The sequence below is a fragment of the Chelon labrosus genome (genome assembly GCF_963514085.1).
Source record: "Chelon labrosus genome assembly, chromosome: 9".
Taxonomy (NCBI): domain Eukaryota; kingdom Metazoa; phylum Chordata; class Actinopteri; order Mugiliformes; family Mugilidae; genus Chelon; species Chelon labrosus.
This window is the reverse complement of record NC_140359.1, coordinates 24,012,285-24,039,234: the sequence shown is the minus strand read 5'-3', so window position 1 is coordinate 24,039,234 and position 26,950 is coordinate 24,012,285. Positions and strand designations below refer to the sequence as shown.

Sequence of the window (26,950 nt, the reverse complement as noted above, 5' to 3'; positions counted from 1 at the left end):
AGCTCTTTGGAGGGCAGTGAAGTCATGAATCTTGAAGTTAAACGCTCGTGATCGCTTCATCTGAAATTCCTAAAATACAGAAAAACAGAACAGAGAAACACGAGAGGAGGGATGGGGCTCATGGAAAAAAAAAAACGTCACAGACTGTGAGAGAAAGAGAGAAAGACGCAGAAAGGGAAAGAGAAATGCAACCGAAAACGAGAAAGAGAGGGAGGGGGGTGGGGGTTTCGCCGGGGAGGTGGGGCTCTCCGCTCTGATTGGCTGCTGCCTCTCCCCTCACAGTAAAGTCTTGAGGCTGGCAGCGGCTCCGGCGCTCATACGCAACTGAAGGCGGCTTCGGCGACGGAGGAGGAGTAGCAGCGCTAGTGTCGGATCTCTCATTCATTCATACGTACACGGTTTCTTCTTATTGTTATTTTTCTTTTTTGGATCAAACTCCTGTTGCTGCTGTGGAAAAACCCTTTTCGCGTTTGCAGCTGAGTAATGCTGCGGTGACGGACTGCGCGCTTTGGCTTATTCACACGTAAAAAAGGAGAAAGTCTCGCTGTTGAAAGGCTGTTCTGCACATTGTTTTTAAGGAGAAAGGATACGAAATAATTCACGCCTGGATTACTGCTAGTTGAGGTGAGCTATTTTATGTTTTATTTGTTTTGCTGTGTGTTTTTTTTTATTTTACTATGTGTTCTGTTGTTTTGGAGGAGATGCGGTGGCGCTTCTCCAAATGCGCGCAGGTGGTAGAAGGAGCGCACTCAGTGTCCAGCCCGAGGCGGCTTAAGCAGCGTTTTAAATGAGCTCAACACATGCTCTTTGACTTTCACATATGCTTTTTTGTAAATATTAAAATTAGGCTACTCTCTTTTTTTAAAAAAAAAAACCTTTGCCGAGTTCTTGCATTGCGCCTTTATTGACGTTGCTGCCAATCTGTATCCTCCAAAATCACAACAAAACCAGGTTGATGATGCGCAGGTAGGGGGTGGCTTCCCTTAGTGGCTGCTGCTGTCTTTTCATTTTCCTTAAGTGCCCCCCCAGAAAATCTTCTCTAACAATGCGATTTTTGGAATCGGTGTCAATGGCGGACTCTTCTTAACCCCCACTCTACCTTCTGGCTAAGAGGATTCCCTCCCCTCCTCTCCTCTCCTCACCTCCTCTCCCCTCCCCTGAGGACAGTGAGGGATCAGTGAAGTTAATCCGGCGTCTCTCCTGAATAAAACTCTGGCCTGTTCTCCTTGGCTTTTCCGTGACAGTGCTCTGCATTAGAAGCATGCATTTGGAGGCTGGGAGGGGAGGGGGGTGAGTTTCCCTTAATGTGCTGACAAGTTCAATCCGTTTATTGGTTATTTGGCAGGTCGGCTGAAAAATGTGAGGGAGGAAACACTTGAATGAGTTATTGTTGCTGTGGATTACCTGGTGTACACGGGTGCTCAGTGGCTGTGGTGGGATTTGTTAGTAGGAATGCAGACAAGGAGAAGCTTTGGGTAGAGGGGCACTGGGTCTGATAAGGAGCTGATATTGGGTGGAAGCTTCAGTGATGATTACAGTCTGATGTCTAAACCAGGGACTGCCACTGCTTTGTTGGTTTGCTGGTCAATCAGCCTCTCTTAAAACTGTGCTAAAAGCATGAAAACACCATCCCACCAAGTGTGCAGACTTGGAATTTCACGTCAAGATTCGGGACCAGGATGCATCTCCTGCGGGATGTGTTTGTGTCTTGCAGGACGTCTCTGTCAGTGACTGGTGACGCCAGGTGACAGAATCCTGCGTGGAAGCTGTGATTTTTACCACTCAAACATTTCCCCCCCAGTCATAACTCTGTTGGTATCGCGGCGCTCGTCACAGGTGTGAATGTCCCCGGGAAAGGTGGCAAGAGCTGTGCTGATGTGATGCTTTTGGAAGTATATTCCGGTTGCTGTAACGTATTATATGGTTCACTACGCGAACACTGGGGCTGCGGGGGGTTCTTCAGGTGCAAATCAGGCCGGTAAATGTATATATTTTACCACACCCCAAAAGAAAAGGAGGTGTTTTGAAAAAATAAGCTGCAGAGTCCTCATTTCTGGATGCTGTTGGAGCCTGTTTTCCTTTTTCCCGGCACTTTTCCATTCCAAGACAGCTGAATTTTTGCTCCTGTGTTTGTTTTGAATGCTTCTGACCGCACCAGCTTCAAACGGCGCCGCCATAGATGTGTCTTTATTTAGCCTGCTTCCACTACTCCACCGTGGCCCCTCTTCACCCTCTTGTGCAGCCACTCAGCTATCTCTCACCCTCATTTCCTCAAGCCATGGATGGGTGAGATTCCTCATGCCTGTCAGTGTTTACATAGCGGAGGTGGTGGGGGTGTTGGGGGGGGGGCTTTTGATTTACTGCTGGTCTCTATCTGGCTGCAGGACATTCCCTTACTGCAACACTGTTCTGCTCTAGTCCCTGTTTAATATATATCTGATTTTTCTCTGCTGCATTTCATTTCTGTGGTTCCTGTGTTTCAGCTGCATTGCTGGTATTGAGTTAGTGGCTGCAAAAGATGTTTTATTACACCACAAATCTCTGTGCTTTACTGCTTTGACCTCTGTACTCCTCAATAGTCGTAGGGAGCGTCCGAGACCGACGGCATTTCTCGGGATACGTGCCCCAGTGTGAAAGCCCTCAGTGTGTCTGGCTGCCTGTGTTCATCTCAAAGCACCACAGGAACTGTTTCCTGTGTGTTTTACCTTTTTTACTGCCTGTGAAGTGCTGATGGGCACTCATCACAAGCAGCCATTTTCAGATTTATTGTGCGGGCAGGGACGGGAAGTCCCCCCCACCCGTTTGCTTTCTCAAGGCTTGTATTTGAAGCAAGTGAGTTGTCGTTGTCCCCACCCCCGGGGGAGCTGCCCCACCCGCATGTTTGGAGACAAAATTACCTGCAAGATTGTTGTCGTTGATGGCTCTGGAGCCTGAAGGTAATTTCACATAAACACCGGAGCGTTGCTCCTAATATGACGTTGGCCTGGGGAGTTTTTTGTGCTTTTTAACATGATGTCTTCTTTGCTTTTCCCACGGGGCAAATGAAGGGAAACAGTTTGACATTTTTATAACCTTTAACTGAATCATAGCCTGAAACTCCTGCTCAACTTCCAAATGTTGCTGCACATGACCAGTTTACTCAGAAATTAAACTACAGGCCATTGATAACATAATACAACAGCCCGCTTGTTGCAGTTAAGTGTGATGCTTTCTCATTTAAATACTAGAACAGGGAAGAAAGTATCAGACTTATGCATCACCTCAAGTTGAAGCTGCGAGTGCATCGGCTTGGTAGTCAGCTGAGCACCTCAGACATGATGATCTGTGAGCGTGATGTCTGCAAAAGCATTAAAACAAAAGTTAGAATATTTAACCTTTTAACAACTCCTGAGAGACCTAGACTTCTTTTACACACTGGAGCAGATGGCTACACACACACATGACCAGTCGAGCTATAATTAAAATCGCCCCTCCAACCTAAACAACCCCCCTCCCTCCCTCCCTCCAACCCCCACCGCCCTGAAACTGGGGAGCTGATCTCTGGCATTTTGTTTGTTTACCTTCAGCTGCCACCCAGCCGGTGGCCACTGCTAAACCAACAGCAACGTGCTAAGAGTTTTGTTTGCCTCAAGCCCCGAGGACTCGACATGTGGTCCCCCCACCCTGTGCACCCGCCGCTACTGCCCCACGCGACACCTGGAAGCCAAATGTAAATCGCTGCTGTTGCTGCTCGTAGTCATCCTGCGCTTTTGTTTATGGAGAATAATTTGGGCCGGATACGTCTTTGGAGATTCTCGGACAAGCAAGTGCATCACATCTTAAAGCAGAAATGTGTCTTAAACTGAGATCTTCATCGTCTGGCATTTAGAAAGAGACAGAGAAACGGAGAAGGGGACACGCAGGCCATCTGATCTCACGCTGCCCTCTGTCCATGTTTTTTCTTTTTCTTTTGTATTTGAAACAGAGCTTTTATCTTAAAACAACCCCACCAGTCCCTGGCAGCATGAGATCGATCCAAAGTGCGTTCAGATACATCAGAGGGAGAGTGCCACAACTCAGTCATCAGCTGAAACATATCACCTGCTCTCCTTTTCCCCATATTTACGATCTGTAAAGCCAGCCAGTGGTCTGCCATGACCAGTTTCCAGATGTCCTCTTTCCTTAATCTCTCTCTTCAGCGGTTACAACCTCAAGGATCCTGGGTTTGTTCCCCCCTCCCAGTGGATCAGGGAGCATGTTGTTCAGATTCCAGCTGGGAAGAGTGAAAGAATCACGTTCTCAGCACTTGGATCACCTGCTGCCGTTCATGCGCTCTTCACCATAACCTCAGTGGTGCTTTTAGAGCTTCATTGTGTACACTATACATCTGTGTTTGTGCTCAGGCTCTATTTAGCAAGACACGCTAACTAAATGCCAATTAAAGGGGACTTTTAAAAGAACAAATATCCCAAAGCTCTTCCATCTTTTATCGGGATATCTCTCAGTCTCCCCTGCCTTCCACCACGCCTGTGATCTCCCTGCCTCTTGCCGTCTGAGGGGAAGCCACATGGCGCGGCAGATGCTCGGGCCGCTGCGCCCTGACTCCACACGCTCGCCATTCTCATGGAAATGGCCATGGTTGTCTGGCTGAATAATAGCGATGGTCGGCGTTTGCATGCGCGCATTGAGGAGCGGCGTGCGCGTGAGAAAGAGGCAGACTCTGGTTTTCCTCGTGAGGCTGGGTGTTTTATGTGAGCACGTAAGCGCTCATGAATAAATAAGGAATGTTTCGCAGCACTGTGGTCGTGTTTGACCCTGTGAAGGAAGACGGGGCTGCGTCTTGTCATCTTTTTAAAAGGTTAAGCTCAAGGCTTTGGCTGTGCTGGAACGTTAAAGGCTACCAAGCAGCATCTCTTAATTCACCCTCTGGTCACATCAGCCGATCTTTACACCATGGTTGTCTTATTTCTTCTTATGTAAGCCTTTACTGCGTAACATATTACTGTCACAGGACAATGAAAGCCTGGATTTACTTGAAGTGTTTGGTCCAGTGTGTGGGCAGGTGCAGTTTACACCTCCTGGCATCTCTGCATCCATCCCTGGCAGCACTGCAGTGCGTCAGACTTTAAGGCTTCCTGACTAGGCAGGCAGCCACCGGACAGCATATTGTCAAGGAGGTAGGGGTTCGGGGGCGGGGGTTGTTGGAAACTGCGCTGACCCCCAAGCAGTATGAAAGGCCATTTGTGTCTCCTCGGCCATACGTCTGCCTGGCATGGGATGGGAGCAGAGTGCCAGGTTCAAAGGTCAGGAGGTTGGTAGACTGGCAGAGGAATGTGTGTGTGTGGTTTTTGTTCTTTCCGAGATCTGCATTTCTTTAAAGACCTTTCACTCACAAATGAAAAGTTGAATTTGCAAGAGGTGAAATGCACATTTGATCTGGAACGACCATGGAAAGTCTTTGAATTTTGCAAGCTTTAGACCGATATCAGCTGACAGAATTCATCTTCTTTGTGTCTTCCCTTGTTTGATGTTGCACGGGTACCCTCAAGTGCAAAAGTGTACGCACCACAGGTGATACAAGATCAACCATTTAAATCAAGGAGCCAGTGCTAAAATGTAGAGTTGACAACCACACATCTAGTGCCTTCACCTCCACACGGCCTGGGACTGTGGCGATTTACCAACAGAGCTAGGATTCTTTGGGGTATTTGGATTATGCTGCAGGAGTAGTTGAGCAAGCCTCCATGGCGGCATTTGGATCGGTCGCCCCAAGGCTAGCACCCAGTACTCTTCCACTCTTTGTGTTCTACCATGCATCATGATTTGTTCTACCTCTTTGACACACACACACTCTCTTTGTGTCATGCACATGCACAGGGTTAGCGGAGGAAGTGAACAGACAATGAGTAGGCTTTGAGGGTAAAACTACCTTCATGACATCCTGCAGAGCTACGGATTTGCCCAGAATCTTTCATAAGCTCTGACTTTTTTTTGTTTGTTTCTTTATTAGTGCATCTACTGAAGCACATATACATACAGGAATCCAATATAAACTCTTTTAATCTAAAACAGGCTGTTTGTGAGTCAGAAGACCTTTTTGAATGAATTAACTGTCTACTACAAAATATAGCAAAATAGCTTGAAGCTTAAGCCTAAATCCCGTCTTTCTCACAATGTGTAGCAAAGAATGGAGGACCCAAAATATAATTTGTTGTTACTGCGCATCTGGCACAGTTATGTTTTGGCCATCCTCATGAAAGCCACCAAAGTTGCCAGGGTTAAGAGTTCAATTTCCTGTAAAGCCCAGCAGCGTGTCGGCGGTCTATTCTTGTTCTCTTGTTATCCGGGTGACTCAGAAGGCTCCGTCCTGTATCCTTTTTGTGTCTCGACCACATTTTTTTTTTCCTTTTTCGGCTGTCCATTCATATAAACTAAACCAAAAACCAGAACCCTTAAATTGTCCAGAGGAGGGAAGGATGCTGACCGTGTCCAAACCTTTTCCCAAAACAAACCTTTGCTGTCTGCTTTTGCGTCTGGGAGCTATTTCGGACCCCGGCTGGGACCGTCCTGCAGCAGCAGCAGCGTCCGAGGTTAAATGTGTATCAGAGATGTTCAGGCGCTGACAGACCATTAATGTGATTGTTCTCCTTGCAGGACAACATGCCCCAGACACCACCGTTTTCAGGGCAGCTGAACACCGGCAGCTACAACAACAACAACTTGTACCAGACCAAGGAGGAAGGCTACCCCGGCCTTTATTATCATGACAACAACCTGGTGTCCGGGTCCCTGGAGGCCCTCATTCACCATTTGCTCCCAACTGTAGACTATTACCCAGACGTAAGTGTTGGCGTGTGTTGTTTTTCCATTTTCCTATTTTTGCATACCTTGAAATTTCACCTTAGTTAGTGAGTTTTGATTTAAGATGTTTTTTTTGTACCTCCACAGAGGACATACATCTTCACCTTCCTGCTCAGTTCTCGCCTCTTCATCCACCCATATGAACTCATGTCCAAAGTGTGCCACCTGTGCATGGAGCAACAGCGACTTAGCGACCCTCAGGCCGACAAGGTACGCTCAGTGAAGTCTCTCACATATTAAGGCATACCTCTAATCCTTTGGTCAGTTTTAGTGATTGCTGTGTACTAATGTTTTTTGTTTTCCAGATGAGAGTCAGGAAGATTGCTCCCAAGATCCTCCAGCTGCTGACAGAGTGGACGGAAACCTTCCCATATGACTTCAGGGATGAGAGGATGATGCGAAGCCTGAAGGAGCTGACTCACCGGCTCGCCAGCGGAGAGGAGGTCAGTCCGTGCTCTATTTTTTTTTAATCATGTCATCCAGCGAAACGTGCAAAAACCTGTCCACTGATTAGATTATACTGCATGTTTACCTTAGGTGTCATCCCAAACAGTGCAGCGCTGTCATGTTGAATCCATGTGCAGCAAAGCTACAGGCACAGGCAGATTTTTTTTGCAGATAACGCCGGAGTGTGACGGAGCGGCGTGTCTCCAGCAACAAAGCAGCTTTCAGGGGGCGGCTGGGCCCGAGAGAAAAGCCTCATTGTTCGCGGGATAGGTGGGCTTTTTGTCATCCCTGGAGTGCTTCTTCTTAGGCAGCATTTGGATTGTTCTGTCGCAGTGGAGTTGAATGTCGCTGGCTTAGTGCGCGGGGAGCCCGTGCTGCGCCGTTTGGGGTGAAAGTTGTTTTAGCAGGTTGGAACGGTTTTTGTCACGTGCTTGCTGCTGTCACCGCGCACACGCCGACCCTCGGCTTTTAGACTACGAAAGGCATAAGCTGAAGCTGAAATGACAACTTTAAAGTGAAATTGTCTGTATTCTGAGAGTTGGTTGAAGAGATATTAATCAATCTCCTCTGCTAAAGAAAGTGAAAGAGGGTATTTTTTCCAGACTGGCTTGCAATGCAAATCCGGTTTCTTTAACTTCCCCCACAACGGCTGATTATTGGCAGGTGTTGGTGTTTGTTCCTTACCTGTTACTGTAAGTGAAAGCAAAAGAATATCACCTTAGCTCTGGATTTCCCCTCTTCTTTCTTCCCTTAGGGAACTCTGGAGTTTAAGCTCACTGTATTTCGCAGCAAATGTTCCTGTTCCCTCCAATTCACCAATTCTTCACCGTCAATCCAGGTTCTTCCAGTGCATGGTCTGATTGCTTCACTTGTTTTGTTGCGCTCTTCTCAGGAATGAGTCGTGTCTATTTTGAGGCTCGGTGCTGTTTAATGATAAGGCCAATGATAAGGCTGCAGGGGCTTGATAAAACTAGACAGTGAAGGAGGAGGCAAACACCCATCTGTCCTGATAGAATCCATTCTTTGAAGCTTCACGTGACTCGTCAATAGTAACAGGCACGGGTATTGATCCCGATTTAATCTGGAAGTCAATACAGTGACACTTGGACACGTTCACAGCTCCCTGTATCTGCTGTCCCTGTGCAACCCTTGGAAATCCGCCCAACAGCGCAAGTCAGCACACGCTCGGGCACTCAAACGTCTTGCTCTAACGCCATCTCTCCAAAGATTTTTTTTATTTTTTTATTGCTGGAATTGATTCTGGCTTCGAGGAAAACGAAAGTCGTTTGGCAGAGGATCTCCTGGTACTTTCCCATGAGTTGATATCATGCTCGGTAGATTTAACCGTGTCAGATGAGAGATGCCGTTAGGTAATGGCGTGGCCTTCGTGCACATTTTCACTTTTGCTGCCTGTTCATTTATTTTTTAATTATCTATCCATCTAAAGTATTTTATGCAAGCAGGATGGAAGAAGACAAAGAGCACAGCGTTACAGATGGGGTAATTATAGGGGAAAACATCATAATTCATTTAAAATATCATGTCTTACTACATTATTGGGCCACAAAAGATGCTCACTCAGATCACTCTTGCCATCTTCGTTTGATTGTTATGTAAATTGCTTATTTTGAGGTGAAAGTGAAAATGACAGCGCCCAAAACTGTGTCGTTAAGAGATCATTTCAAACTGTGGTAGAGGAAAGTTGATGGTTGTGAAATCAGTTAAGCTTACTTTCTGTTTCACACAAGTTTCCTTTTTAATAATTTGTCATCTGAGTTCCTCTGTCATCTGACTGTTACTTGTAAAACTGGATTGCGACATAAAATCCTGGATGCCGTTTTACCAGAGATTAAAAAAACAACGACTCTGAAACCGATGTACAGTATGTGCTGTAATGATGGCATCATACAAGCGTACGTTCTCGTGATCTGCACAGCGTGACCAGAGGCGGCCAGCAAGCTTTGCTGCATCGGGTTCACAATTTGCTGCAAGTCAGTGTTGAGAAAGCAAAGCTGTGCCATTGTTTATTCATGTATACACAGTTGATAACCCGTGATAGTAAAAGATGCTTCCATGCTCCGGGAAATGGGAACATCACTGTGTCTAGAAAAAGCCCAGCGGGTCAAAGTTTAAGGAGGCACTTTGCATTCGCGTTTTTTTCGCAGATTCTCCAAAATGCGTTTTGATAACAAAAAAAAAACAAAACTCGAGAGCCGAGTTAGAAGCTCCTTCAGAGCATCGACCGCAGTGCCCTGGAAAAGAAGTCCATAATAGACGTGCTGAACATCTGGTCAGAGTCGTGTCCAGACCGCACTCGAAACATTCCAGGTCCTTGATCTCTGTTGTAAGACTGTCATTATGAATGTGGTTGGATATATGGGGAACCAGCAGCTGAGAAGAAAACCAGCACCGTGATCGGGGTCTGACCTCATTTAGCGGCACAGAGTTCTTGCCTTGACGTAAAATGTGCAGTTTTTATTTTTTTTTACGATACATTTTCGTGATGCGTTTGATTTATTTAATAGTACCCATTCCGGCTGTGAGGCAGACTTCAGGACAAATCTCCTGTCGTGCCTCTTCGTTTTAGAGTTGGTGATGTGGAAATCTTTGCACATCCCTAATGTGAAAGCACCTGTTGAAAACCTTGTAGCTAAGTCTCTCAAATGCATTCAGAGACCCGATGGACTTGTAGACTGATTACAGTGTCTTGTGTGTTAACCTGCTAAAAGACATGTTCACAAATTAGCGCTAGGAAGTCTCGGTTAGGTGGTTGAGAGGTATTTCTGCCGCATCGCGGCTTCACGGAGGTGTTTTGTAATCTAGCCCAGGGCATCTTCCGCTATCTGTTCATTAGTGCCGGCCGGCTGAACGGCTAAAAACAGTCGGGCCTTTGCTTGGGTCAGGTGGTGCTCCGCAGGAAATAGCACCGCTCGGGCCAAGAATAACAGGACCTCTAGTGTGATATGATGGCATAGAATAACCATGCACTCAGTCGTGGTGACTACTGAGCAGTCGTCTGCCACTTCGGCAACGCTGCCAGGGCTGATAGCGCGAGGGAACAACGTGTCCCCCCCGCTAGGCTCCCTCATTCGTAACACCGATAGTTGTGATGAGCACATGCGACTCCCCTCCGCGTACAAACGTCGGGCGTGCTGTTGTCTCCAAGATCTGTGGCTATATTTATCCGACCCTGGGATGTACTGGGTTTGCAGCGGGGACAGAAGCTACGGCAGATGGTTGACTTTGAAGTGGCAACTGGAGCGATTTTCACTGGTGGCGTTTCTCACCGTTGTCCAACTGTGCAGGAGCGTGGTCAAGCGTTAGCCGGGTTTGGACGGTGTTTGCGGCAACATTACAAGCGATAGATTTTATTAATATAATCATGAAGAGTATAATTGATTGTTCCCATTTGTCAGAATCATCAACTGATTGACTGAAGGTCATGGGGCTTGGCCTTTTGGCGTCACCACCCTTGACTTTTGAAATGAAACACACATGCACTACTTCCTCTGTAGACCTTCTGATTCAACTTCTGCATCAAAGTGTGTCAGTTAAGGAACAAGTATACAATCACGTCCTGTTTCGAGTCGAGGGCGAAGGAGGCGACCTCTCGACCCTGAGGCCAATAAGCCAAGAGTCCCTCCGCTCTCCCTCTCTGAAGCCGAGTGGCCTTATTAATCAGCCTGGCAGGAAGAGGGTTGTGCAACCTTGTTCGTGGCCCTCCAAGTGCGTGACAAAAAAAACAACAAATACCGAAGGCTTCACATTCTAAGGGTTGTTCAGCGGTTTCGGTTGCGAGCTAGCATCAGTTTGCAATCAGTTCTTCTGACTTGCGTTGTGAACTTTTGTGTTTCCATTAGGATTTCTCCGGAAATACCTTCAGCTGAGCTAAACAAAGTGGCTGCACGCTCACCACAGGACATTTTGTCCAAATGTACATCACATTCCAGTCTTGTTGTTGTTCAGTTGTGTCTCTTTGTGCTCTCTGCTACCAAACCTAATGGAAAAGTAGCGCAGTTAATGTGTCGGCCTCATTTTCCAACCTGTACATTGATGGAGAATGGAAACAAACCTGTAGCACATGGTAAAGAGTTAGGGTAAAGGTGTCCCAGCAATCCAAACAGAGCCTTGATAAGATGGAAACACCCTTTCTTAAGATGTTCATCAAGGAATAGTTTAGGTTGCTGAAGGATTGTGTACTCCTCAACTTGAATAACCATAATTTCTGTGTCACCACAACAGGTTTACCGGAAGGCGGTCAGCCAGATGAGCCAGGGCCTGATCCGGAGGCTGACGGTGCTCAGCCAGTACGAGGAGGCGCTGGTCAAGATCAACGCCACAGCGGCCGAGCGGCTCACGGCTCTAAAAGCGAAGCCCCAGGCGGCGATACAGAGGGACATGCTGTCCATCTGCAACGACCCCTTCACTGTCGCACAGCAGCTCACGCACATAGAGCTGGTGAGAGAATTAAAGAAGTTTTATTTACACTTACGTTTTTAACACTGATAATGCACGCCGATCACCAGAAGCCGAATTTTCCGGACTTTCCCAGAAGGCTAATTTTCATCCGTCGCTTTGTAAGAATCTGTTTTAACCGTTGTCAGAAATCCTGCCAATGGCTCACACTCGCATCGACTCGTAACCAGCTCGATGCCAGAGAGAAGGAGAGCAGACCTGACATGTGTGATGGATTAGAAATCAGTGCGGTGGTCGAACTGAACGCCACAGCTCCTCCTCCGTTTCAAATAGCGCTGTTGGACTACAGCACAGCATTCATTATCTGTCAGTTAACAAATCAGTCAGCCTGGAAAAATGGCTTTAATCAGGAGTTTATAATGTATCTCAAAGGTGAGGGACAGTGGGGGTCTGCCATATTCGGTAGCACTGAGTCAAAATTTGGGGGAAACCGTCGTTAAAAAGACATAACCATTTAAAGTTCCCGGTTTTTAATGAGATGCAGACTGATGACGAATTCAGGGAGCTCATTTTCCTTTATTTCCTTTTCAGGAGAGACTGAGTTACATAGGACCTGAAGAATTTGTCCAGGCCTTCGTCCAGAAAGACCCGCTGGACAACGATAAGGTAACGTCTGCATGCTTTCCTAAGTATACATCCGCTGATAAGAAGGCATATAGCAAGTTATGTAATCCAGATTTGTCTCTGTCTGGCGTAGGTCAGACGTAAGTGGGATGACCTAGTTTCTCCTCCAGACAGATGTTAAGTTTATACAACAGAGTCGCTGTCTGTCGCACAGGTCAAAGTGAGGGCAGGTGCTTTCCAGACTGCAGCAGCAGCAACAGCAGACCAAATATCCGCTCCTCTCTCTCTCTCACACACACTCAAACACACCTCAGCGACAATTTCCTCAAATCATCCCAGTGGCTGGGATTAGATGGGCATGCATGCTCCTCATCTCCTAGCAACCACTGTTTCCAGGGTTTGTAACGGGAAGGGGTGTGCGATTCGGGCGGCAGGTTTTCGTTGTCTGGCGTTCGGCTGCTAGGCAACAGGCCCTTTTTTGGAGGCGAGGTGATGGGAGGGGGTCGAGGCTGCCTTTGTGCCTCAGGTTAGCCGGCCTCGTACCCCCAACGAGCCACTTGAAAACAGGGGAGCAGCCCCCGTGTGTTTGCATGTTAAAATTTGACGCGTCCAGTGGCAGGAAAGCCTCCGTGGGGGCGAGTGGCGTAAGGCCAAAGGAATGTGTGGAATTAGATCAAGAGGAATCCGTACAAAGGACCAGCATGCATAATGTGAATAATGCCGGCCACTATTGAGCTTGTAAAAGCAGAGAGAAGCTGAGAGTGATTGGCTCCTCAGGGCTCCGCCGAGCCAAGAGTTTATTTTTCATGCTCAGCGATGCATTGGCTGAGAAGGAGCAGAAAGAAAAAAAGGCAAATATCAGCTTTATTTTTATTTTTCCAGCTCTGCGCTGGTTTTGCTTTGCAAATGACTTAAATGCTAATTGAAAGTCTGTTGTTGTTGTTGTTGCAGAGTTGCTTCAGTGACCACAAGAAGGCCAGCAACCTGGAGGCTTACGTGGAATGGTTCAACAGACTCAGTTATCTGGTGGCTACAGAGATCTGTATGGTGAGTAACAAACAGGAAGGGTTTATTCTCAAATAACAAACCTTACTTTTTAAGCAGCTATAGATTAAACCTGAAACTGTATTACAAAAATTCTTACATTTGACATCCCGGAACAACATTAAATCAGTGTTAAATGTTATAAATGTTGTTAAATTACCAGGTTTTGTCACTAAAGTGTGACGTAAAGAATATATGATTGAGGATTTTTACTTTGCACCTCGTGCTTTACCAGCCATCTTCCCTGATGATATTCATTCTACAGTTAAACACATTTACCGGACCAGTCCTCGAGCCTAATCTATTTATTTATTTTTTTTTTTTGTTTTGTTAACAGCCAGTAAAGAAGAAGCACCGAGCCCGAGTCATCGAGTTCTTCATTGACGTGGCGCGGGAATGCTTCAACATCGGCAACTTTAACTCCCTCATGGCCATCATATGTAAGTCCCCTTGCCTCTAAAATAACGTGCCTCACGATTTACGCTTTTGTCGCACTGTCAGACAGATGCTTGATTCGTGATGGGATTCTTTTAGAACACAATCTTTTAGAACACAATCTTTTAGAAAGGGGACAAAATTAGCCTTTAAGTGACTTGTAAGACAATGGTTTAAAATACTTGATAGCCAAAAAAAAGGATTGGACGTCACATGGTTAGAATGATCTCATTCAGACTTGCCCTCTGCTCTTGTTCCCTCCCGTCCTCACTCCTGCAAACACATTCCTCAAACACTGGAGAGTGTTTTTTGTTTCAGTTGTCGGTAAATGCAATTTGTTGTTCAGTAAAAATCAGGAACCTGTCATGACATCGCCTCAGTTCATTTCGAAATTATGTTTTTCAGTTCTAATAGGGCTCGGTTAGATAATTACGTTGTGTTCTTACAGACTGATTGGCAGTGACAGACTGACATGTGACTACTTGAATCTGCAGCATAACGCATACTTTGAACTATTTGCCAGCTGCTTAAATGTTACAAATGTCCCGAGTGTATTTTAGCCCCTAAACAACAGGTGTAATCTCATGGGGCTATTGTCAAATCAGATCGAATCACTATGGTCTACATGTGCAGTGTTCAGTAGGCTTGCATCTTACTGGGGCAAGTGTGTGTAAACAAAAAAACGACCTAGTTTGAATCAATACTATAGGAATAAGACTACGCAGAGAACCCCTAAAGCTCACGAGACAACCGATGGCCCAGGAGAGTGTTCATCTGATCATCCTCCCAGGCCTGAGGGGAGGTGGAAAAGCAGAGGATCTTTGTGTCCAGTGCAGAGGGAGGAGGGAGGGGGGAGGAGGGAGGGGGGAGGCGCTGGAGGAGGACACAGAACAAACTCAGGCAGATGGTCAGCACTGACCAGAGAGGGAGTGAGCACACAAGAGAAGAGGGAGGGAGGGAGGGAGGGAGGGAGAGGTAGAGAGGCTGGATGGGGTGATGAGGAGAGAATATTGGGAGTGCCAGCTGTCCTTCTCCCCTGGGATAGGGAGAGAAAGCGCCTCCAGGCAAATCTTTCTGCTCCAACCTCATCTCCAGGAAACCACCATTTAAAGGGCTAGATCCCACAGAAAGCACAATGTTCAGATTTTGAGATATCTGCAAGGATAAGAAGATAATTGAATCAAAATCAGACTTAAATGAGGGGTACGCCGGAAGCGGCAGTGGACCAGGAGGATGTCTCACTGATAACACTTGAATATCCGAACACTATTTGGGTGAACTGACCCTTTAAATAAAAGAGGAAAAGACATCAACTCCACATTAATGTTCTCATAAAGGGGGAGGAGAGTTTGTCCCAGTGGGGCTCCTACCACAGCTAACACCTGTCTGTACACACACACATACACTGGTGTCTTTGTGTAAATGGAGCCGTTTCCCAGGCAAGACACACACTGTCACATGCCGCCGTGGTCGCAGTCTCGTTCAGTTCTGCCCTGCAGCACTAAAATAAAACCCAACTGTCTCCTGGGAAGTTTAGAGTTTTCCATCTGTCCACAGATCAGCGTTCTTTTGTGTACTCTAGTTTTGGAGTACCTGCTCCGACGGTGACCCCTCGGTGCCTGAACCTTCACCAAGCACACACAAGCACAAACACACACAGAGGATTACCATATGGGAAGCAGAGTGCTAGGAGAGGGAAACGAGGCTTGCGTTAACTCCATTGTGCCTCGCTGCATCAGAAGAAACAACATAAAGAAAGAAAAGGGGAGGCTGGAGGCGGGTGCGAAGGGGCGACCGCCATGGGAGGAAGGGCGGAGGGGGGATGTGCGTCTGTCTGGGTGAATGGGAAAATGCCATGTGGTAATGCGATCGTGTTTGGGTGTTTGCTCGGATGTGTGATTGCTCACTCATTGTCTTTTCTGTCATCTTGCAGCTGGGATGAACATGAGTCCTGTGTCTCGGCTGAAGAAGACCTGGAGTAAAGTCAAAACGGCCAAGTTTGACATTTTAGAGGTAAGAAAAAATCTGCATGAAATGATTATATTATCTCCTCCTGAGTGTACGTTTTTCTACTTTGTGTCCACACGTATAAGAGGCTGATGACTCAGGGTTCGTGTTGCGGGTGTGTGGGGGGAGCTTCTTGTTAAGTGTATCAAAGACAAACATGGTCACAGTGAAAGTTCTTGGTTCATGGATCTGAGTGGGAGAGCGGGGGCTTTGCCATGACTCACAATTCTCACATTACTGCACAAAAACAATGACAGTAAATGCGTTTCGGCCTAGTTCACGGAAAATGAACATGTGACTGACTGATATTCCGGTTTGAACTTGAACTGCAACTAATACTCATGTTCAGCCACTGAAGCTTTTTACCTTAACAACACACACACTGCACTTCTGGAAACATCGTCTCAGCTTCTTTTTTGAGTACGTTTAAAACATACCGTGCAAAGTTTCCATGAGCGTCTGTTGAGGATAGGTTTTGACATCGTTACATGTTCAAAGGGCTGGGTTTAAGTCTCTCCACAAAGCCGTTCTTCAAGCCCAGTTGAGAGACAAACATCGTAGACGGCAACAAACAAACAACCAGTCTGACACCAAACATGTTGAACTGACGAGTCCACGGGGCAGAAGGTAGATCGGGTCCAGCAGTACAAATCGCACAACACCGCCTCCTTTCCTCCTCGTGGAATCCGAGAAAACCCTGCACACTGTGGGGAGAAACGTTCAATAAGCCCGACGCGCCGTCAGTCACTCCTTTGAAATAAGAGATCTGACGAGTCAGACTGGGACGCTCTGCAGCACCTGAAAGGTTTTCAAAAGGCTCGAGTTCTTTGGGTTTCCTTCGCGTCTCGCTGGAGATTATCACCGTCTCCTTCTATCGGTGGTTCTCTTTGTCAGTCATGCCTCCTCGGTGATTTCCTTTTGCCCTCATGTTTTTGTCCCTCCGAGCCTTTGTGCGAACTTTCTACCTTCATTTGCTGCGTGACTGTGTGGAGTTTTCTCCTCTGTTTGCTTATGGCATCATGCATCTCCGGATCCCTCCCTCCTCCACTGAATCCCCTCAGACAGGCTTGTGTCATAAGAATCAGGTGTAAATGTTACTGGGCCACAGGGTAAAGGGGTCATTTAAGGTACTGCGGGACTAGACGCCGTAACCTAAAAAACCAAGTACTTAAAATCTTTTACCAACGATAGTTTAACTTGAAAGTTTCACAACGTTCCTCTCTGACTTTTCCCGTCTTCACCACAAAAGTCACAGAATCACAACAGGTGCCAATACCTCCCGTGGAGTACGTATAATTGAACGTAGGCCTTCTTCTTGGCCCATCAGATCCGCTCTCTTTTCAGAGGTTTGCCCAGACGTTGGCTTGTCCTCAAACTAACTCTTTATCTCTCTCTCTCTCTCTCTCTCTCCATAGCACCAGATGGATCCTTCCAGCAATTTCTATAACTACAGAACGGCGCTGAGAGGAGCCACGCAGAGATCAATCACCGCCAACAGCAGCAGAGAGAAGGTGAGACCTCGGCAATTTTGGCTCGGCTCCCATCTGAACTCAATGTGCCGGGCAGAACGAAGGAACGGGGATTATATTTGTACATTTAGATTAAGTGTAGATTGTTAAATATGTCTGTGAAGGTTCTGGGTCATGGTATATCCACAAACTTTAAAGAAAGGCAACTGGACTTGTAGAGTTTCTTGAAGGCGTTTCATCCAAGTAGCTTCTTCAGTTTTAAAGGACTTGGTGGGGACTTTTGGTTCAGACAGGAACATCTGTGGGTGTAGCCCATCAGAAACTTTGATGAGTGGCGAAACATCTTAAAGAAAGGCGAATGGACTTGTAGAGTTTCTCAAACGTTTTTGGATAGGTTGTTAAATAACAGTCTGGCTCAGGAGAAAGTGTTCCCAGTGGCAGTTAATAGAGTCCAGCAGTCAGCATTTATATAAACCACTAAAGTTTCAACATGTGCTCTCCAGACTTCAGTTTACATTTCATGCATTTTGATGAGACAAACATCAAGAGTCATTTATACGACACGAATAAAGACCACTTGAAAGCTGCCGTGACCTTTCTGCGTTTCAGACTAAATACTCTCCCCGAGCAAAGCATCACAGTGATGCAAGCAGGGACACTTTAAGCTGATTGCTGTTATGTAAAGTCTCGCTGCCTTCATTCTTACGCACTGAGGCATCGGACTTCGAAAGGAAATGGTTGATGTCTCCCGCTCGCTGAGCCTTGTTATCGTCTGCTGCGTTCCCATCGTGTTTGTTCCATCAACAGCCTCTCGAGGGGGACCGGGACGGGGAGGGAGGGTTGCATAACGGCGCAGCTCAGAGGGGACAGAGGTCAAGTTATACGCGGGTCAAGATGGGAGGAAGGCCCCGACTTTCCTCCTCATCAAGCGTGTTGTGGAGGAAAAAGAAAAACATGGCCACCCGCCAGATCACATAGTGTTCTCTGCTGCTACTTGAGTTGCCCGCCCCAACCCGTCGCAGACCTCGACCGCTGCCAGACAGTAGTGGTCAGCCCCCCCCCCGACTCCACGTCATCGCGTGTGTTGTATAAGTGTGTTCGTGTGCGGAGACAGACTGTTCTGTCAATATGTATCTGGCTCCCTGAGGTTTGTGAGGGGTGTGCTTTGGAGCTAAGATATGCAAACATTCCCGAAACAAGAGGTCGGGGTCACGAAATGGAAAGTTCCCAAGGAGTCTGGTATGTCCTTACTCGCGACCTCTCCTTTTAGGGAGGGGTGGGGTTTTTGTTTGTGGTCTCCTTCAGGCACCCACAGTGCTGCTGGCTCTGTTAGAGGATCAACAAAGACAACAACTGAGCTTCTTTTTCCAGTTTCTGGAAACAGGGTTTGCTCCGTGCAGTGCGAGCAGTAGGAAGTACACGATCCAGCACTTGTTGCTATGTTGATTCATTTCCTTGAAATCACATTTTAGCTAAACAGCTGATCTAAAACAGACTTGTTGTTGTACGTCATGTTTGGTTGTGTAGCAACAGTCCTGAGACATTGTACAAAAAAATGAATGCGGTCGTGTAATTGCCAAGGGTTACGCTGCAGCTAATCTGTTCATTATTGATTTATTTGATCTTATTTTGTAAGTTTAATTACCTATATTGTACATTATATTCACTTTAAATCAGAATTAAGTCTATTTTAAACATCTTTTAATGATGACAACTATCCAGTATAGATTCTAACTCCCTTTAATAAAGACATCTTTAGATATAATAGATCAAATTTTTGGTTCCAGGCCTTAAACGCCCATTATGAAAACAACTCCCTTTCCGCTCCTGCTGTGCATTTTTCTTTCTCTTAAAGCCGTGTCTCAAGACGTGTGTGCATGCATGCATGATCACGCATACAAGCGTGCCCCCTCTTGTAAACAACATCCTGCCCCTGCAGACCCCTCACCGTACATTATGTTCAGACTCTGTGACTTCGCCGAGGCCTCGTTAACTAGTTGTCAGCTGCGCTCAAATTACGTTGAGTTAAAACACATGAGATGGATTCACTGGCTTGGCGAAGAAGAGACAGGCTCGTAAAAAGGGACTAAACCCGAGAGAGGAGAGGGGATGCTCGATTCAGATGCAACCTCTGATACAATTGGAGCCGCTTTGGCTAAATAATACACGAGGAATGCAACGCGGCCGTCTGCTTGTCGCTCGGTTTCTCCACCATCGTGAACGTCTGAAAATCTTAGAGACAGTCAAGAAAGAGGTGGCATTTTTTATTTAGGTCACTGTGCCAGTTTGAAGCAGCCCTCAATACAAAAAAAATACTGTTTTTGCTTTTTATGAGCCACAGCAACAGATAAATACCACATTGAACCCTCCAGCTTTGTCTCCTGATGGTTGGTGTTCTGCCAGGAGAGAGAAAAAATAAAAACTAATCCCAGCAGCTTGAAAGTTTAGCCATTATTTGATTGGAGCCTGGTCCTCCTTCCTCACCTCCCTCTCCATCAACATCTGTGTTGGGGCGTAGACTAGCAGTGACCTGAATCACTGTAGGAGGATGGTGATGAATTATTTAAGGGATTTTTAAATGGGGATGTGTGTTTTTATGTGGAACATGGTTTGTTTCGCAAGCATTCCGCACACATGTGAAGATGAAAATCTTTTCTGGAAAGGGTGCAACGGTCAGAACAGAAAGAACATTTTTTAACATGCACGGTTCTCTTTGTGAACTCGTAATCCCCGTTCTTTGAAAGCGCACACACCTGTGAGCCGCATGGAAAGCCCCGCCGATCTTCCCCGTGAATTGACATTTTCTCTTTCTCTTGCAGATTGTCATCCCTTTCTTCAGCCTGCTCATAAAAGACCTCTACTTCCTCAACGAGGGCTGTGTCAACAGGCTGCAGAACGGGCACATCAACTTTGAGGTAAACAGAATCTAAAAATCCCCGGTGGGAGTTTCCTCAGCAACAGATTTCAACAAGTTTTCTGTTGTTTTTTTCTTCCCTTCCCCATAACAGCTGACTTTTCATGTCACAAAAACGTAACACCATTTACTACACATGGCAACGGATTTGGTATTTATATTTATCGCCACTTCCCTAAAGACCGTTCCAGAATGAAGAAGTAGGAGTGCGCAACGTTCAGCTGCGTTTCCATGGCACAGACATTATGACCGATGACCACGCACTACTCCCACGTGTGTTGGTCACAGCTTTAATGAATCAGACACTATTTTAAGGTTTTATTCTATCCTGGGAAACTGTGCTGTATATTTTCACACATTAACACAGACTGTGACCCAGGCGTAATGCTTTAGGTCAGCGGGCAGTCCCCCAGTCCTGTGTGACAGTACCTATATTTTACCGTTATGCCCTTTTTTTAGAGCATCGTGCAACATAAGCCTTTTTTAAAAAAAAAAAAACTTTATTTCTGTGTTTTCAGAAATTTTGGGAACTTGCCAAACAAGTGAGCGAGTTCATGGCCTGGAAGAAGGTGGAGTGTCCGTTTGAGAAGGATCGCAGGATCCTGCAGTACCTGCTGACGGCTCCTGTGTTCACGGAAGATGGTGAGTTTAAGTAGGAATGAGTGAACGGATGTATTATGAAGCCACTTAGCCCAGCTGGATGGGGAAATGCTCTGACTCCTGCATAGCTATTTGCCCCAATGTTTCCCATTTCCCTTTATGGTGACCTAGGCTAATAAGCTGCTGGTGGGCGCTTCAGATTTACGCAGCTAGAAAACTAATAATAACAGCGTATTACCGAATGTGAAAGCGTTCCTCTAAGACTGAGACTGCAATGATGGAAAGTGAAACATGTCGAGTAAATTTAAAAGGTTAATGACGCGGGAAACACTACTTAGATTGTATTGTGGTTAACACTCCCACATTTCCAGTCATTTCACTTTGCCCTTTTGTCCCTTATCATTTGTAGTCATTAGATCCTGTGCGCTTATTTACAGTGAAAGCACCAGATGTACACACATTATCCAATTAAATCTGAATGACCACAACAGCAGATTTTAGTTTTTTTTGTCACTAATAGTAAAGATGTGGACTGAAATATGGTTCTTTTAAAGATGTACTTAATGTCTTCTGGTTCGTCGTCCTTGGTCAAAAGGGAAAAACCCATCTTTTGCTACTGAGCCTCCAATCCACACACACACACACACCTTATCGCCTCTCATACTCGAGCGGCGCAGATAGTTTCGGTCTCCTTTAGCGCACATCAAAGTCGCGTGTCGCTGGCTCCAGCTGCTATCTCGGTCTTATCGGTGAGAGGCAGGGAGCTCTGTAAAATCCTCCCCACGCTGAAGCGCTCACGGCCGAACTGACCGGTCGGCCGTGAGCGCTATCTTCCTGTCTCAAGAAGATTACCGAATAACAAACTTCCACGAATGGAAAGGAAAGTTAAACAATTAGAACTTGAGTCGCACTCGGCTGCAAGTCAAGGGAGTCAGAGTAGCCGGTGTGGTTTTCTTTTAATGGTGGAAAGTCCAGTTTTTCAGGATGAATGTGAATTGATCTTTGATTTACTCTTTGCAGCACTGTATATGGCGTCGTACGAGAGCGAAGGTCCTGAGAACAACATGGAGAAGGACAGATGGAAGTCTCTGAGGTGTGTATTAACCCCCCCTTCCCCCCTCCACACACACACACACGCTTTTCATTCTTTACACATTCACCCTCAGGAGGCTTGGAGTCCCCCCCCCCTTTCCCTGCTGACCAGGCAGACCCAGATGGATGCAGGTCACGCCGCGACGCCGACCTCTCACGCAATTCAGTAAACGCATTAAGCGCACCGTCTCATCATTCTTCTGGGCCGCGCTGTCACTCGAGCGTGCACACGCGTAAAGAGAACATCAGTCATTTTCACACAACTGCGTCGTACGCGCTCGTCGCACAAGACGGACGGGAGAAAAATTGTCTCTTTGTTCGGTTTGGCTCGGACTCGTCTCCAGAGAGCTGACAGAGGAGCATTTCTTCTCGGTTCAGCATCACACGCTGAACCTTAATTGACATAAACTGAGTCAGGACGGTTCACAGAGATAAAACAGGTCGGCGGTATCGTTGCTTCGGCAGCTTTTTAAAGGAAAAGCACTGACATGAACTTCTACTAGTTCACCTTCTTCTTCTTCTTCTTCTTCAATTCAATTCAATTCAATTTTATTTATATAGCGTCAATAACAATACAAATCGTCTCAAGACGCTTTACAAAAACCCGGCCTGAAACCCCCAGAGCAAGCCTGAAGGCAACGGTGGCAAGGAAAAACCCCCTTTTAACTGGAAGAAACCTCGAGCAGAACCCAGCTCATATGGAGGGACCCATCTGCCTAAGGCCAGCCGGGTACAGACAGAAGAAAGAGAGAAGAGAACAGCAAAGAGAGAAGAGAAGAGAACAGCAAGATAAACATACATCTGTCATAGATACACATATCTGACTAAAGTGTACATGTGGAATCTTATGATACAAACTGATGATGTTACATGACAGTTTGAAAATGTAAGAGGAATCATAGGCAGGTTGGAGAATTGTTCATTCAGGTAGGAGTGGATAACTGCAGGATTCCATGAAGACTGGGCAGGCTGATGAGACCACGACAACAGATGTAGTATAGAGCTCCACAGGAAACACACCACTCCAGGCCAGAGATACTCACAAGAAGAGGGGGGAAGGGGGGGAAGGGGGGGAAGGGGGGTGGGACACACACAGCAGTAAACATTCTACATAGTAATAGCTCAGAATTGTATGACTAGTAGTATATAGGAAATTAGAGGGCAAGAGCTCTGTGCCAGAGAAAAGAAAGTGGAGGATGCGAGAGAGGAGACTTCTCCTTCTTGTTCTCCTTCTCCTCCTCCTTCTTGTTCTTCTTGTTCTTCTTCTCCTCCTTCTTGTTCTTATTCTTGTTTTTGTTCTTGTTCTCGTTCTCGTTACGAGCAATATTTCCAAACTGGTTCCTCCACCTCATTCGTCCAAGCAGCACCGATCGTTATCGATATCTCGCTGACAAAGATGCATCCAAACAACACGCCGAACACTGACCAAACACAAGCCCAACCACCCACAGTCTGACGTGTGAACTAGATCTGCTGGCAGGGGTCAGAGGTGAGAGCAGGTTTTGGGTTAAGCCCAGGGAGAGCGCATCCACTCAGCCCTTTATGTGTGTGTGTGGTCACGTTTTCCTGTCGCCTGCCAACCATCTCTGCCCCCCCCACCCCCCAGAGCCTCGCCTCCACTGCGCCACGATCTGTCACTTAGCTCCAGCCGAGCCACGTCAGCAGAACGTGCTGCTGTGCTCGGAGAGACTCTGTCCAAGAGAGCTGAGGGCAGACTGTCTCTCTAAACACACACACACAGCATCTTTGGAAATCCACTTGAGACATGCTTTTGCTGCAGCTTCCAATTCTACTGCAGTTTATAAGTGTTCCACTAAATGTGACCGAGGTCTGTGAAATTACTGGACGTACTTTTTTTCTTTTTTCAACAAGTGAAGAGAAAATAATCACACTACAACAAATAATACAGGTGCAAAACAGAACTATCACAGTAAGGCTCATCTTCATCAAATTAAACATGACAGGGCAGCAGCATGCGGTATTTGGCACAGTCCAAAACATAAGTCCTCCTTAAGAGTTACCGGTGATCCAAGAGTTAACTTAGTTATAATTTGCAAAAAGTAATCATGGATTTATTTGCCTTGCTTAGGTTATGATTTACAGAAAAAATACCAAAGATACACAGTTTGACGTCTGTTAATAGTTTTATACCTGTGACATGTAAAAATCATATTCGTCACTTCGCTACTGAGCATCTTTAACGCGGGGAAAATTGATCGTATATTGACAGTTGTCCAAGATATTTTGCACTGGAGACATTGAGAGAAGAAAAAGATAGCTGCAGATTAGATAGATAGATAAATACTTTATTTTATCCCATGGGAAATTTGGTATCCAGTAGCATCATTACACAGTAAAAAGGGTCTAAAATCAAATGAAAGTGAGTTACAATGTGTAAAAACTATGCATAAAATATATGTATCAAAGCAATACACAAACTAAATATACAAAATACAATGTATGTATTAACAATAGAAAATTATACAAAGTGTATATAAAATAGACAATATCAATGCAATAATATGGATATGAAGAAATGTGTTAGTATAGATATACTGTGTAGGTGTCATTAACAGTATTATAGCAAGATAAATAAGGTATTAAATATATAGTAATGTATGAAAATAGTTCACAGTTTCCTCACAGGGTGGCACTGTAGAGTCGTAGGTCATAAGGGACAAACAAACTCCTCAACCTGTGCTAAAAACAATCCATTAATCTGTTGTTTTATTCCAAAATTTTAGATTTTGCGGGACAATTTTTAGGTTTTTAACAATAAATAATTTTAACATGATCCATCTAAAGACAACATCTGTTTTCACTAATATAAGAACTGCCATGCCATACAAGTTTAAATTTGTCCAGTTCTTAATAAAATTTCCACTTTTCAAGTTTCCTAAATTTTATAAAGAAGTCATATCTGCATCATACTTATTATTAATATTCAACATTCAGTGCAGCTGTTATGGAGGCGTACATGCTCTGAATCCTATGTATTTGCTGACATCTCTTTCTTTCTCCCATCCACAGATCCACTCTGCTAAGCAGAGTCTGAACTCCTCGGAGAAACTCCGAAGACAAACCCAACAAGCGGATCGCGCCGCGCTGTGCTCCGCTGTTGTCCGAACTGAGTATCCCCGTGTTGGAAGGGAAATGACAATCTCTACTTTGGCTGGCGAGGACTTTTTGTGTCCCCACCCCACCCGACCCGACCCGTCCCACACCTCCACCGGCTTCAGATTTCTATGGAGCGCTGCTTTCCTTCCCCTCTTTTTGCTCTTTGTGCTGTATATTTCAGGACAGCTCTTTTTCATCACTTTGTATGACTTTATAGTCTTTTTCGGGTTAGTTATCAGAATAAAAACGCTACAAATCTCCACAGTAAAATGGAGGGGCTTTTTTTCCTGTCTGAAGTATTTCGCCCTTATATAAATGAACAGAGTTGTTGGGGTTGTTGATTCCCCTCTACTGTTTTTTGTTTTTTTTCCCCGCCCCACTGATGCTACAAAGTTAGCCGCTGGTTGGCTAACACAACAGAAACGCTACCCTCCCCCTCTCTGGTTCCACAAGCCAGCATTTCTCTGTACGGAGAACCTTAACCTGCAACACTGTTGTCTATCATTAAGCTAGCTAAAATAGTTCAAGCTGTTTAATGTCGCCTTCCTTTTGTATCATACCTTTCACTTCATGTTTGTTTTTTAAGTTTTGTCACGTCAGGAAAAAATGCACGGGCTGCATTATTTACAAAAAAATAATATGTAATTGTTTTTTTGTTTGTGTTGTATAAAGTTTTATAATTTTCCGAAGAAGCAAGATTAAATTGTCTTTTTATCTTGACTTGAGGTCCCAGTATGCTTTAAATAAATTACAGCGTTCATAAGCTTTTTTTCTGTGAGTGAACCACGTTTAGCCGCGTGGGTTAGGACTGTAAGACGCTCTGAGTGAAACCTGCATTTTAAGCATACTGACGCCTTTAGCATCGAGCGTGAATAGGAAATACGGTGGCGTGTGTTCCCTCCTGTTCCCGATTATTGGCGTTAAAATGGCCCTCTGCTGCTGAGAGGATGAGCTGACACCCATTCTTCCCTTTTGTTCCTGCTCCACCTGCTAGTGTAGAAAAATAAATGAGCGTGATTGTGCTGCCCCCTGGAGGTCCTTTAGCAGAAGTGATCTTGTGCGGTTGAATAATGTGAACTGAGAATTTCTGTTTTCTTGAAACTTAAAAAAAATATATATCTTTGTTTTTATTTTTTTTCACATCATGAAAAAGTATCCTAAATGTGTTTAATTTATAAATCCGTGTAGCTTCATTATCTCCTGATGCCAATATTTACTTTGCATTTTATTTAATTTGTACTAGGTACATAACATGTTAAAAGTAGTCCTCAGATATTGGTTTAATTATTATTATTTTTTTTAATATATATAAGTTTGTTTGAAACACTTAATTTTCAAGGTACTGGCTCAGAGTATGAAGTTAAATCTTTTTGACTGATGTCTGCTTTGCCTTGGCTGCTTCTCCCTCGACACAGAGTGCTGTTGTGGTCTGTTGTATAGATTCATGTGCCGTATGTTTGTTTCTCTTTTTTTTCCTCCCCTCCCTGTGTTTTTACCCATTTGTATTTGGACTGTTAAAATGGACTAGAGGAGCCGTTTCTAAATGGATTAGTTGTGTTTAAAAGACAAGGTTAATAAAAGAATGTTATGAATTTATCAGGTGTGAAAAGCCATTTATTCAATTCAATTCAATTTTATTTATGTAGCATCAATAACAATACAAGTTTGTCTCAAGACGCTTTACAAAACCCTACCTGAATCCCCCAGAGCAAGCACGAAGGCAAGGAAACGTGGTATACACACAGCTATTAACAGGCTATAAAGTAGAAGCACACAAATGAGTGAGTAGAAATAAAGAAGAAAATAGAGGATGGGAGCTCAGTGCCAAAAAAATATATTAGAAATTTAATTTATTTATGAGTCATTGGAACAAAAAAGTAAAGCTTTAAGTTTTGAACTTGCGTTCTACTGCATCACACAGACCTAAGGGAGTAAATTCATGTTA

The 26,950-nt window shown here is 45.3% G+C and overlaps 1 protein-coding gene across 1 annotated transcript; it reads left to right on the top strand.

Annotated features, from left to right (window-relative positions):
• The first annotated feature begins 349 nt into the window (after window positions 1-349).
• Window positions 350-26,601, top strand: rasgef1ba (RasGEF domain family, member 1Ba). Its single transcript, XM_084550940.1, has 14 exons — window positions 350-624; window positions 6,634-6,819; window positions 6,928-7,050; window positions 7,146-7,283; window positions 11,530-11,745; window positions 12,295-12,369; window positions 13,279-13,374; window positions 13,709-13,811; window positions 15,740-15,819; window positions 17,229-17,324; window positions 20,102-20,197; window positions 20,715-20,838; window positions 21,817-21,889; window positions 24,919-26,601. Exons 2-14 carry the CDS (start codon window positions 6,640-6,642, stop codon window positions 24,941-24,943), a joined length of 1,425 nt encoding a protein of 474 aa, XP_084407066.1. The 5' UTR covers window positions 350-624; window positions 6,634-6,639; the 3' UTR covers window positions 24,944-26,601.
• The last annotated feature ends 349 nt before the right edge of the window (window positions 26,602-26,950 follow it).

Excerpts from the sequence above, each read along its gene's own strand:
- rasgef1ba (XM_084550940.1), top strand. The coding sequence starts at position 6,640 with ATGCCCCAGACACCACCGTTTTCAGGGCAGCTGAACACCGGCAGCTAC. Across the intron at positions 7,051-7,145 it reads GCGACCCTCAGGCCGACAAG|ATGAGAGTCAGGAAGATTGC; the intron begins GTACGCTCAGTG and ends TTTGTTTTCCAG. Across the intron at positions 13,375-13,708 it reads TGGCTACAGAGATCTGTATG|CCAGTAAAGAAGAAGCACCG; the intron begins GTGAGTAACAAA and ends TTTTGTTAACAG.